Source organism: Cyclopterus lumpus, chromosome 14 (assembly GCF_009769545.1).
Source record: "Cyclopterus lumpus isolate fCycLum1 chromosome 14, fCycLum1.pri, whole genome shotgun sequence".
NCBI lineage: Eukaryota > Metazoa > Chordata > Actinopteri > Perciformes > Cyclopteridae > Cyclopterus > Cyclopterus lumpus.
The window spans coordinates 8,206,800-8,220,837 of record NC_046979.1 but is presented as its reverse complement, the minus strand read 5'-3'; the positions used below and the strand labels follow the sequence as shown (position 1 = coordinate 8,220,837).

Sequence of the window (14,038 nt, the reverse complement as noted above, 5' to 3'; positions counted from 1 at the left end):
TGGTGCTTGGTATTTAGTTTTCATGTATTTATTTGAATAAACTTACATGCAATAAAACTTGTGTCCATTATGTTCAGTGTTGAGCCAGCCGTAACTTGATGTTGTTTAATCTGCCATATATTCGCTCGATTACTTGTTTGTGAACCTCAGAACCGAGTCCGCCATATTTAAATTGCTTGTTTTATCAGTCGAAGTGTTAGTGTAAGAAAATATAAGACAAATAATGCTCTCACTAATAGTAATCTTTTTCGGACTACAACTGAAAGGCATTGTCCACAAGGTCAAAGGGTGTTTGCTGTGAGTTGTCCACAAATAGCAGTAAATGTCTATTCATTGTTTTGTTCCAAGATTTATTTTTGCTTTTTTTTGGTGATGCGGCAACAACAGCAGCCCCCGGGAGGCGATTTGTTGGACCACCATTCAAACTGTTAAGTAGAAAAAAAAAAAACAGTACAATGCTACCAGAGAACCAACAGACCTTTGCTTTTGAATGAGAAAAGCCAAACATTGAAATACTGCATGACAGTAACTTATAGTACCTAGTTTCAACATACAATACATGTTAACTCAATAAAAACGCCTTCCTTAACCTTAAACTAAATACATCATAAACAAGCAGTTACAATTACTTGAAGTCATGTACAACTTGGAACAATCCATGTTCGTTTACATATGCCTCTGTACCTATACCGTATTTAGACACACTGCAATATTTTACATTATCACGAATCCTGTGTGTATTACTAGTTTTCTTCTGTGCAGCCACTTTGCTAACAATTCTTAAAATCAGACATTATTGGCATAGATGTGCCAAGGAGATCCTGAACAAAACAAACTTTAACATAATGGCCATAAAAGCAACACGGAGAAAGCAGTTCCCACACGACACCGACAACTTTCTTGTCATAAGGTAGTCTATTCAATATTAATAGTATGCAATATTTTTGAATTCATCAAAGAAAAAGAGAAATGACATGCCGATGAGGCTGGCTGATGATTAGTATTAATTTGGGATGCTGTTGTCTGTGTTTTCTGTGTCGTCGATGAAAACCTCAGAGGAACGACAGTCGGTGGCGAGTAGTAGGACAAACAGTGTGAAACGCAGGTCTCAGCTGCAACAGTTAGTCCATGTCCATTTCGGGAAGCTTGTTCTCCGCCGTTCCTTGTTCCATGCCCGCGGACGTGGCTTTGTCCGAGTCGCTGGGCTGGCTCTCCGTTCCCTCCTGCCCATTGACGGGCCCGTTCTCCGTCTTCTCCTCCTTGGGAGGCTCCACCCTGGGCTTGGGTTTGGATACCACAGGGTTACAGGCTGAATAAAGCTCCTGTACAGGGAAGAAGAAAGAAGGGTTTAACAAAGCAATGTTTCACTTGATCCAGTTTTTTCATTTTTTTACTAAATTAAGTTGATTTCTTCAACCAATCACTCATCTACAGGGAGTGGATTTAGTGAGGCCTGTGGTAGTAAGCTACCATCACATTTTCATAACCTCCATTCAAGGCACACACAAATCTGTGCCTTGAATGTACTCAGTACCTTTATCTTGGCCTGGATCTCTCCGACTTTGACCACTGGTTCCAGAGTGAGATCCTGATTATTCTGCTGGTTCATCTTGCCGTTCATCCAGATCATGGCATCCTTCACCTCCTTTTCCACCCGAGTCACTTCCAGCTCGTCCAGATGATCGTACAGCTCATCCTGTTGGGAGAAGCACAGCAATTATGACATCTGTCTGGCGATTGTTCATAAATATTCTCACATAGAACCACATTAACTGTATAGTATAACACCAACAAAATCAAACTAAACACGCCTTTGGTTAGTCAACCAACTTGCTCTCGGTGTCAGGTTACCTTTGCCTTGTAGGCTTCAATGATCTTCATGTACATCTGGATCAGTCTGCCAAGCTCCTGAAAAGCTTTTGGTCTCTCCTCAGCTTCCATATATCTCTCATAAATTGGCTGGCCCATTTTCTGCAGAAAAGGGACAACACCACGTTTAGTCAGAAGACAAAACATATAAGAAACTAGGCTTATTTATCGTGACAAAATAAACCAATAAACTTCAGAAAAATGTTGTTGAGGATAAAGTCATCCCCCTTATTTCAAATATCGAACTATAAATATCAGCTTTCTATTACAATCACAGAATACAGTAGATACAGATCTATTGTAAACCACAGTCATCTTAACAAGCAGAGGGCCTGGTCAAATTACTGTACAGTCAACCATCTTCCTAAAATGTTTGAGTTGACTTTTGAATGCGAGTAAATCTATTTCCCTTAGTAACACCTGTCCCGTTCCACAGCGCCTGCCTGGTTACCTTTAGTTCAGCCAGTCTGTCAATGTAAACTTGTTTCTGTTGATCCTCTCCGTCTTCATACAGCCAGTTTTCTGTGTCCTCCAGCCTTAAGGCGAACGTGTCACGATCCTACATGTCATACAAGCAAGATGACATTTACAATGTGCAAAACCAACAACAGAACAAAACATTAAATACATGTAGGATATCTGAATTTCCGTGAAGATTAATGTCTGTTAACATGCGTCTCAAGTTTGATCTATACTCACAGCCTCATTCACAAACTTCTCCAGGACCCCGTGCAGTTTATCCCTCATGTCGTACACATACTCTTCTACGTTATTTTTTGCGTCATTCCTCTCCTTCTCCAGCTTATCCTGCATGATCATCTTCCCCTGGAAGAGCAACAAGGTGGGCGTCAGCGGAAGTGCACACAAATAAAACACTTGAGAAATGGACAATAAATATTACATTTATTTGCTGGATACTTACATCCAAAGAATTTAATTTGAATGTAACTTTATCATATTTGATTCTGCATCATGAAATGTAATAACAACAATCAAACCCTTGGTGAAATGTTACATGTTGTGGTATCTACATGTAATAAACGTGTGAAGTATTTCAATGGAAAAGTTAGAAAGCTCTAAGGTGGGGGAAATATGAATCCACCTGTTATAAATATTAAATAAGAATGTGGAAAGAAGTTTTAGAATATGATGTTGTTATTCAGTCATCAGATAAAGCACAGTTATTATATCATGAACATAAATTATAAAAAGGGACCAACAGCCTTTTCTCTTGGTTTTAAATAAAAAGCAAATGAAAGCAGGACCAGTAAGTTTCACCAGCACGTAGACAAATACCGTGAGTGCATGCAAGACATTCGTGGTGATTTTTAGAACATTACCTCATTCTCCACAGACATATTTAGTATGTCATCTGACAGCTGCCCATGCAAATGGTTCTCTATGGGCAGCTCCACTGTCTTCGTCTTCACTTTGGGCTTCTTCGCCTGAGGGGGCTGGTCGTTCTTCTTTGCCTGCTTGGCATCTTCTGTTGTCTGAAAAAGGAGATGAAAATAATTGTAATCTGTGCAAATAAAAACGTTCAACTATGACATACCTAAAGGCTATGTTAAATATTTAACATGTTTCCCTTTCTCCATACTTTATTCCTTTCTTGTTTACTTCCTTCTTTCCTATGTTCTTAGCACAAAAATAGGGAAAAAAGGAAGTAAAAATAGGCAGTGTGATTCTGCCATATCGAAAATGCATTAGCAAAATGGTGATCGCCTTAAAGCCAAGCACATACCTCCATCTCCTCGACCTCCGATTTGTTTTCTCCGTTGTCGCCAACCTGGAGTTTATGATCCTCCTGGTCCACGTGCATTTTGTTCTGACAAACGGGAACACAATTTAAGACGTCAATTGTATTAAAGATAACACATTGCATTTTGCGGCTGGATTCAGACCATTTCAAAGAGTGTCAGCAGTACAACACAATTAATATATATATATAAACTTTCAACTCTCAGTTGTTTGAGTGACGATAAAATCAGAACACTTTCTAGTACTTTGGGAGAAATAGTCAAACAGTTGGCTCTGGAGCGCAAATGGTGACGAGCAACACAAAATAAAATGCCAAACTAATTACAAAGGAGGCGTTAGCCAGAGAAGATTTTAACACAAATTCAGTCTTCTTGTTAAGGCAAGACATCTAAATTCCATTGTGATGACTTTACTGACTTAAAACAACCAAGGTGTGGAAAGACTGACTGCGTGAACGTTATCTGAGGTGAAACAAAGCAAACACCTTACAAAAGAAACGTGTGTGTATGTCTCACACTCTCTCACTCACTCTCACACCACACCCACAAACCTTGCACTCAGTGCAAATACAAGAAGTACACACCTCCTCTTCTTTTACTGGCTGGTCCGTCTCTATCGGCTCTTCCCCCTCAGCTACTTTCATGACCTCTATGAGCGAGGCACTCGACACGCTGAACATGCCGTGAACGTTGACCCGAACTTTCACCTTGACTTTGGAACTCTCCCCAGACGCCTGAGGGACCACGTTGTGGATCAGGAACTGGCCTGTAGGGCAGAGAAACGTGTACAAGTTTAGAATAGAAGCGAAGCCCTTTTTAAATCAATGCAGAGGGGTGAGGAAACTAATGCTTTGTTTAGTAAGGCCGGCATGAGGTGTGCGTGCCAAAAAATTCCATCTCTATGGCTTTCACACCGAGCACTAAGGCTCCTTGGTCGCGCCCCTCTGAATGTTTGTAACTAGCCACCAGCTGCGCGCACGCTTTGAGCTCATCAGACATGACTGTCACAAACAGTTTACTGAGGGAACCATTGGCATTTTAAAAGATGACCAACTCGTTTGTTTTTAATGCCTTAGAAACAGGTCGTCTTAAAAAATGTCCACCTGTGGACGCCCACACCACGTTGCCTCGCGAAAGTATAAACACAACTTCAGTTGAATCACAGGAAAAAAGATATTGCATTTTAGTAGTTTCCAGGAAATGTAACTATTTAGATGTCACAATTAAATTAAATAACATATTTAAGCAATGAGCATGATGTCAAAATAGGGACTAAAGACTGGATAGAGATGGCTGATTAATGGATACATGCTCACCACTCAAAAAATAGGAGCAAACAAATCTAACATAAACCTCAAAGTAAATGAAGTGTCTCTAAGTCACTGATAACTGGCACACTTTAAGCTTGCATTCCAAACCAAAAATGTAATTAATAAATATAAAAGTTTCCCACAGCTTTATCATCACAAGCACTTATGTTCTGCTGAAGTGGAACTTGCAGTACCTATAGTGCTGTTGGGGTAGGGCAGCTCCTTGGGGTTGTTGTAGTAACCTTCAAGGGTGAAGGGCTCTTTCCGGAAGAAGGTCAAAACTTTGGAAAAGGGAGCTGCATGGTTCTTTTGGAAGACCTCACAATCACTGTAAAAACACAGCGGGAGGAGGTTAATGAGCAAACAAAGGTAAACCATCTCAGCAAATATTTCACAGCGCGGGATACTAGTTAGGATTTAAAATTATCTCGTAAAATGTGAAAGAAACTGGCCGAAATTTCGAAAAGACCCAATTCAGACTCGTCTTAGCTGCAAGTTTGGGTACGATTTGGGTCCACTCATATTTTATTATGGAGAGTGCTACATAAAAACAATGATTTGATAATTATTACTATGACTATAGAGTAGTTTCAGCTGTGAGACTATCAGTGAGTACTATGACATAAAACAACAGCCATAATAACAGACGAAAACCGTAAACTCATTTTAAGGCTTTCTAAAAACAAACTCCTGAAAGCTCAAACCCCATGATATCAACACTGAACTAGGGTATTAGCTTTGCAGAATCTTGTAACGAGTGATGTCCAAAGTAACAGGTGTGATGGACTCCCCTATTCACCCAGTGAGATACAAACATTAAGTAAAACAACTCCTTATTTGATGTTTTCAGGGGACAGAGATCCTACCTCAGTCCCTCCTCTGCGGCTGAATTCCATTTTAGAGAGATGGAGTAGGGAACAACATCTGTAATAGAGAACTCCCGGACTTTGAATGCTGGTGACAAGATAGCACACTGGGGAGAGGAAAAAAATAACACTCAAACTTTTGCCTTAAAGTCACTTTCTTTTTCTGACTAACAGCAAGAAATTCAGTATCCGACCCAAATATACAATTTCTAAAGAGAAAACAAAAAAATTGATTTTATATACATTAGTGAAGTTGCTGCCATCATGTTTTTTTTTTTTTACTAAATAATATACATGTAAAAAGGACAACAATTGAAAAAATCCTGCAATAACAACAAATAAGTTGCATCACATTATGCATGTGCGCATGCATGTCATATTCCTCGCATTCACAGGTGTCAGCAAGTAAGTATGCAAAGTGTTGGTCGTGACAGGTGAGCTGTACCTGCAGAGCACAGCCTCTGGCTACGGCCTCGTCTGCGTTCAGGGTGGTGCTCAGCTCTTTGCTGAAGAATTTGCTGATTCGCTCTTTGATGGATGGGATTCTGGAGGCCCCGCCCACAATCTCTAATGCATAGACGTCTTCCTTTTTCAGCTCTGGATAACAGGGAGCAGAAGACAAGGATGACACAAAACAGGCTTGTTAAAAGTACACAGAATCAAAGCTCCATTTTCCAATACTCTGGTCAAAACACTGGGACAAAGCGCAGAAGGAAATGTGTGTTTGCAGAACGTTTCAGGATATATTTTCTTAAAATGTATATCTTTTGGGGATTATCAAACAACACTTAACACAACTACTACAAGTATAGATTTGTATTTTTACACAGCTTTGTTGAATACTTCCAATTGGTCAATCACGGGATTTAAACAATCTGTTGTTTCTTTATAGCAGATCGTTGCTATGACTAACAACAAGTTGCTGTGGACGAAGTTTTGATTTCTATACACAGCGAGGACTATAATTTTTTTAGCTGAAGCTATCAAATAACTTTAGCAATATTTTGTGTAAAGTTATGGATTTCTTTAGTAAGAAGACATGTAATAAGAGGGATAATGTACAGCGAGCCAATTATTGTTACAAATTGAACCCCTTCAGGGGGATTTAAGACCACGACATGTTCTGCTCACCCTGTCGAGGTTGATTTCACAATAATGACCGGTTTGCTATGTATTATCCATTACTTAATATCCCTTACTTCATTATTTGCCATATGACAACTGAGAATGGACGAGCAAGAGCAAGCAGAGATGGAGAGACAGCAAGGAATGATTAAAGGGAGGCAGTGTCAGGGCGAAAGGCAGCCCTCAGTGAGAGTGTGCACGTGCTGACGGGGATAGTCCAGTTGCTAATAAAGTCAGATGCACTCACTGGCTTGTTCCATGACGCTGCGCAGGGGACCCTCTACTTTGGCCAGCAGCCCCGCACACATCTCCTCAAATTGACCTCTGGGGACACATGGTCAAGGATTATTAATACATTTGCACACACCGAGTACCAGAAGTCACTTCTAATTATACCAACGCATTTATTTTTTAATTTGTGCTCATCTATAGCAGCTCTACAATATTCAGACACTAGTAATGAGAAAAGACAACTCAAAAAGACTGTAAAGGCTGTAAAAGCATAATCAATAAACTCCGACAACAATTTGCTTTCTTTTCACTGGCATCGATGGCACAAACACCATAAATTATAGCGTTTCTTTATAGCGTTATTTTGTGTCATACCTATTGAATAACAGATTTTGTCCTCTTAATTACTCGAGTAAAGTTGAATCTCACCTGTTAAGTTTACCGGAAACATCAATGTCATTCATGAAGCACTCAATGTTGAGAGGCAGGTCGGAGGAGTTGGCGCTCATCAGCTTCTTGAGTTTCTCACACTCTTGTTGCAGTCGGACCAGCGCCCGGGGCTTGGACTTGACGTCCAGCTTGTACTTTTTCCCAAACTCCTCACAAAAGTGGTTGACCAGGATGTCGTCAAAGGCCTTCCCACCCAGCTCGGAATCAAACGCCGTGGCCAGGATCTGACGGTGGAGACGGTGGTGGATGAGTATTTTATATTACTGCATAGCTGTATATCTCGGATGGCTGCATGTGAGGATAGACTTTTAAGTAGTTTTTTGTTACCCATCTTTTGAATACATATATTTCAATTAAACAACCTTCATTAGGTACCACGGTATCTAAAATGTTTTATAAATGAAATAAATTGCGGGGAAGATAAAGTGTGTTTTTCTAAAAATCAAAAAAATCCACTGTCTGGTTTTGGACCCCTTCGGTGACAAAGCATTTCTAATAGCCAATAATGTGTGCAACATTTGGGTTAAATTTCTTTTTTCTGCTGATAGAATGGTTTCAACTCATAAGTTTCATCTTTCTTTACACGTAAGAAAAATGACCATTAACAAATAATTAAAAAGCATTGCGAGGTAGCTCTGCTCACCATCCTGCTTCATCTATGCCCACATGAGAAAGGAAATTAACAACTTTTTGTTGGACTAAATCTGCCAAGAACATATGGCTGAATCGTCACAACTACCCCTAAAAACCTTTTCCTAGTATTGCTTTTCAAAATGGGCACAAATTATTCATTACTCACCTTGAGCTTCCCCTTGTTGAAGGCACAAACTGACACCTGGTAACCCGAGTGGCCCACATCCACAAACACCACAATCCTGGGCTTCTCCTCTGGAGCTGGCAGGTCCTGCTTGTAAATGCCATACGCCAGAGTCACTGCAACAAACAGGCATAATCTGGTGTTAGTTTGTGTACACAACTGTGCTGACTACAGCTGACCTATAGAAAACTGAAAATACATAAAAATAAAATGTAGGCTTAGCTTTATGACTGCATATGATGTGAAAGTCACAAACTAAAACCTAAAGTTTCCGGATGTTTATGAATAAATGCTGTAGATATTGTGAAATATTTACATTTAGAACTCTGATATGGCTCAAACCAGGGTACCCTTACTCAGCAATTACTTTTGCCATATACTTAGTTCGAAGTGGACAACGCTAAACTTTCTCATAGCTTTCTTAATACAGGCAACCGCTCCAGGAAATAAACAACATAGGTATCTCACACTAAATAGCATGTACTGTAATTTCACGGTACAACGTTATAATTGTCTAAAACCCTGTGATTGGTAGCAATGGTTGAGATGCTGCTTGTACTGCAGAGAGAATAGTGCGTTTCAATATACCTGCAGTGGTCTCATTCATTAGTCGCAGACAGTTGAGGCCTGCGATCTGAGCTGCATCCATGACAGACCTCCTATCTGTGTCAGTGAAATAGCTTGGGACCTGAGAGGGGGAAAACAATGCAGATGAGGGATTTGACTGTAACCATTTCTAATAAATAAAACTCTATACACATGGCATCACTGTAAGGTATTGATTACATGCTAAATATGTCAAAAGGGTAAAACATATCCTTAATTCCTTCTGTGTAAATGATCACTTTGAACACATTTGATGAATGAATCGCCTGCATCATCTGGATACTGTTGCTGTGTTGGTCACTCCGGGTGCCAAAGGTCTAAATTTAGCTATTGGCCACAGTAATAATAACATCTTATCCATCACTAGGGCTGATGCATACTGTAGATTTAGGACCAGTGGAAGTAACCGCCTCCCTGTGTGAAATCTGTAACATTACATAACAGATGCTGTTGGCTGAATTCATATATGGAGAACAGCGAGAAACATTGCGTGCTATTCACCAACAAAGTGCAAGAGAGGAAATCATACATTCAGAAAAGACATCTGGTGAAGTGCTTGGAGCTCAAAACGTCACATGAACAGGTGGCCATACACATACACCTTGGAGGCATCTTTCAAAGTATAAAGAGCAGTAAGTAAAGGGAGTCACATGTCTCTTAAAAACCTTGTCAGTCCAATGCCAAATCTTTAAATAAGCAATGTTGAGTGATCCAACAAGTAAATTAACAGCCGTTAGATGTGTTGCCACAGAAAAAGCCAAAGAACATCCAGTTGGACATCGAGAAGCAGATTTCCATAAGAAATTGAAAGCACCGTACTGACAAGTCTATTTCAGAAGTGTTATAGATTTTCAGACACCCTGCTGAAGCTGTGAAACCGCTGCGCAAAGGCTTACCGAGATGACACAGTCTGCGACTGGTTTCTTCAGTGCACTTTCAGCAGTCTCCTTCAGTTTGGTCAGCAGCATGCCAGTGACCTGTTCGATGCTGAACACTCTCTCCTCCTCCATGTACATTACCTAGAGTTGAGGGAAATTTGGAAGATGATTATTCTTGAGACAAATTGTTTTAATAGCTTATAAATAACTGTAAATATAGCTATACATAATAATGAAAAAAGGCCACCAGTTTCATCTTAACAGATTGAAAGCTCATTAAAATAGGCCCCACAAGTCCCTAAGAAGGTATGTGTGTATAATGTGTAACTATGCAATGTGAGAACTCTTAATACAAAGGACTGATTTAGCAAACAGGTTGTTGCAATCTTCTCTGATTTGTGATTTCTTCTGAGGATTCACATTAAGTATCAATACAGGGACACAAAAACATGCCGGGCTGTGGATTTGCAGATGTTTTGTGTAGTTTGCAAGACCTTACATACTAAATCTGATGGCACCATTGGGTTAGCTAACTTCATATTTATGCAATCAGCTAATTGAAAGGTTCAAAGACAGAGGTAAGGGGCACTGTTTTTTGGATAAGAGCACAGAGGACTGGAGAAACAGGGAAAGACAACATAGAACCATTTTGATTATCGAGGAAAGAGCAATAAATTAAGTAACTTTTTGGAAATCAGCAGGTAAGAAAGGGGTAAGCAATAAAATCAGGAATAAGATGTTATGCTTTCTGTCCGTTAAATTTCTTATGGCTGTCCCTTTCAATTTGGACCTAATCAAGGATAAAGTACCACTGATGTATACAGCACCCGGTTGTTGAATGCGCTAACCCATATATCACTTTGATATCTTTTTATAAATAATTGCATCTTTTTTTCCCCACTGGTTGTGGTAACCTATGTTATCTCAAATACAGCAGAGGCACCGTAATATTCTTAATCTTACTTTTATACCAGTGGCTCCGGAAGGCATCTTTGCCAAGTCGTACACCAAGTTAGACTTGGCTGACTGGACATAAGGGTCTGAAAATGCCCTGCTATGGAATCGCTTGAAGCCCTGGACCGTGTTCTGACAGTTGGTCACCACCTAGACATAATAGAAAGAAGAAGCAAAAGAATTACAAGTTACACGTTTCCACTTTTTCTGCATTTAATTAGACGGAAGTCCAAAGATGTCAACAGGGGAACTGAACTGATCTTACCTGGCTCTTTGCAGCTGCTCCTACAGATCGATTTCGTGGCCCAAATGATACAACTGAGCTGGAGGACAACAAATGGAAATGTTATGCTACAACATACATGCTATTACGTGCAAGCAGTTTGTATTGGCCACCTATTTGTGAATACACGCTAAGTCAAGACAGATTTACTTGCCAGTTAAATTATGCCTCGACATGACATGACATTTCTGAGCCCAACCCACATAAAAACGGGACAGACCGTTTCCCATGGCAGCAGCAACACTTGCTGTTTGTTTTGTTTTTTCAATATAAAAAAAGCACAATTTAATAGGTAATATGACCTTTCTTAAAATATTCACTTAAAAACATTAGCTAATGTAAAAGTGAAATCGTCCACACACCCAAGACAGATATTATAAATGTTTCAAAGAAAGCTTTATTAAAATCAAGATTGTGGCTGCATGTAAGCTTGGTATGATACATCTCTCACAGTTCACACACACACACACACACACACACTAGTGTACAAAAGTGAAGTGTACAAAAGTGAAGTGATGTGGTCAGTCCACTTGTTTCCCAGTCTCAACATGCCTGTCATCTTCACCCCTATCACAGATGGCAGAGCTACATTCGCTGGGAACACTTGTGTGATTTATAATGTATTATTTTGATTAAACATTGAATCTTTAGAAAATCTAAAACATCCCCATCACAAGAGAGCAAACTGATGTCTTGAAATTGCATATTGTATATTTGACCAATAGCCAAACCTGTCATCAGCACGTGTTTGTTTGTTGTTTTCTTTCAACACAAAAATATGTTATCACTTAATTAAAAATCTATTATCTTTCTTGCATTGACAAATTCAATAAATCAACTTCAGTAATAACTAGTTTCTTACAGTCATGTTGGTTCATGGATTCACAAAAAACATCAGTAAATGCTTCCTATACAAAAGATAAATACTGTAAATACATCCATCTTCAATGGCTTGAATATGAAATACTTTCTATGATTGCAATCGAGTGCATCATTAGTCTAAAAACAATTAATAAGTTAATGTCACACTTGTTAATAAACGGCCTGAATGGGTTTCTTGGATTTGAATATCTCCCAACAGAACATCATGACTTAGCTAACTAAAATAAAGCTAACTAAAATAAATTAAACTAAAGATGTCATTACCCAAAACCCCAAGGTTTTTAAATGCAGGATACGGTCTACTAAATGTGTTATAGCAGTCATACGCTACAACTTATGAACAGTCTCCTTGATACCGTAGGCAGCCATGGAAACACCGTACAAATACGCAAAAGGTTCCCCTTCGAAATTAATTATGATCATATAAAGAAATGTAACATTGTGGGAACAAAGTGTACCATGTACTTAGACGATATAAAAACAAAGCTTGATGACAACACTCTTTTATAAACAATACAAACAATAGTTATAACGTTACATCTTCTGTGCAAGACAACTTGCTAGAAGATTCCAGCAAGATGACGTCATCGCTGAGAACAAAACGCTAGACGCACGATATACCACACGGCGCACACCGGTTGGTCGAGACTTTTGCCTTCGAGACATGAACAATGGTGATTACAGCGGGTAGGAGCACCGCCCGCTCGTGTTCTCCGGGCAACGACAGCCCGTTTTCAAACCACGCAGTAACAGTACCTGTGAGCTTAGCTAACTAGCTGCTAGCTCGCGGGGGATCCATGGTGGATGGGGGCACGGGCTATGTACGCGGAGGATTAAGCTAGCTGGCGTTCAATTTAAGCAGTTCCACGTTGAAAACATTTAACTAACATAACGTTATTCATTCTGAAATTATATCTTAACCGTATATATGCAAGTCCAGGTAACGGCAGCTATTAGACCGATCTAATAGCTACCGTTATGGCATTCGCGTGTGAAACATTATCAACTTTACCCAAACATCGGTGAAACACAACCGTTAGAAAATACCCCATCTATCTTCTTAAAGTATCCACTCATGACTCCAATAAACACCTGTATTTAGGTACTTACGGCGTGCATCTGTCGCTGTACTCATTAGCGACTGTCTCGATCCCTCCGGCTCGGGCTACAGCTACATAGCAGCTTTGAAAGCCCAAGTCAAATCCCACCACTGACATCTTCAGCGATAAGACCGTCTTCTAGCTATAACGTTAACTACAGTTGGACTGACACAAATAGAAACAAATTGTGCCGCTTTGAAAGTGAGGTAAAAAGCCAAGTGAAGTAGCGTGTTGCTCTATGTTAAGTATAGCTACTTCCAGTCATAATCCACACGGCTGGCTATTACCGGTGTCTCTGCAGTATAGACATATACACACAGTACAGCAAGGTGGTTGAACTGACTTCTCGACCATAGTTATCGCGAGATTTGCGTTGTTCTAGATATCTCTAGACGTTTCTATGGCCATGTGGATGACGGTTCTATAAGATTCGAGATTTAGGGGGAAATATCCTGTGATTCCTGCAACATTTACGATTAGCTAGCGTACATTTTGTTAAAGGATGATAGTATTTTACTTCAGAATTGCTGTGCAAAAGGTTTATCCTAACTTGTACATTCTATCTTTTCATTAATTAAACTAACATGTCAAGGATATACAACATTTGAATAGCTTGTTATTCCTTTTAGTTAATCACAAAAACAATAACATGTTTTATTGGTGGGAATAAAATACTGTTTAAGAACCCATGAAATAGAAATGAGAGACGGTTATATCTACTGAACTATATTGTGTAGTTGTATAGGTGTTTCTATTTTATGTAATCATTACGTGTGCTTAAGCCCTCACCGTTTTACTGTGGGAAGTCGCCCCCGGAAGTGAGTGCCATGGGCCCAATCATGTGCCCAATCTCAATGTCCCCCCTAAAGCATTAAACCCTGAACCCTCAGGGATTTAACTGACGTCA

General features: G+C 39.7%; 1 protein-coding gene across 1 annotated transcript; it reads right to left on the bottom strand.

The window, feature by feature from the left end:
* Positions 1-333: 333 nt before the first annotated feature.
* Positions 334-13,472, bottom strand: hspa4a (heat shock protein 4a). The gene is made up of 19 exons (XM_034549457.1): positions 13,142-13,472; positions 11,132-11,189; positions 10,876-11,016; positions 9,931-10,053; positions 9,017-9,116; positions 8,411-8,544; positions 7,591-7,835; positions 7,178-7,254; positions 6,251-6,402; positions 5,806-5,912; positions 5,134-5,267; positions 4,214-4,395; positions 3,614-3,697; positions 3,210-3,362; positions 2,569-2,694; positions 2,321-2,428; positions 1,852-1,971; positions 1,535-1,696; positions 334-1,322 (listed from the first exon to the last, which is right to left on the bottom strand). The coding sequence occupies exons 1-19, from the start codon at positions 13,246-13,248 to the stop codon at positions 1,122-1,124; spliced, it is 2,514 nt and encodes an 837-aa protein (XP_034405348.1). The 5' UTR covers positions 13,249-13,472; the 3' UTR covers positions 334-1,121.
* Between the last annotated feature and the right edge of the window lie 566 nt (positions 13,473-14,038).

Bases quoted from the DNA above. Each gene is read 5' to 3' on its own strand.
- hspa4a (XM_034549457.1), bottom strand. From the start codon at position 13,248: ATGTCAGTGGTGGGATTTGACTTGGGCTTTCAAAGCTGCTATGTAGCT. The intron at 11,017-11,131 runs GTAAGATCAGTT...TATTATGTCTAG, and splicing joins GAGCAGCTGCAAAGAGCCAG to GTGGTGACCAACTGTCAGAA. The intron at 1,697-1,851 runs GTAACCTGACAC...TTCTCCCAACAG, and splicing joins TTGAAGCCTACAAGGCAAAG to GATGAGCTGTACGATCATCT.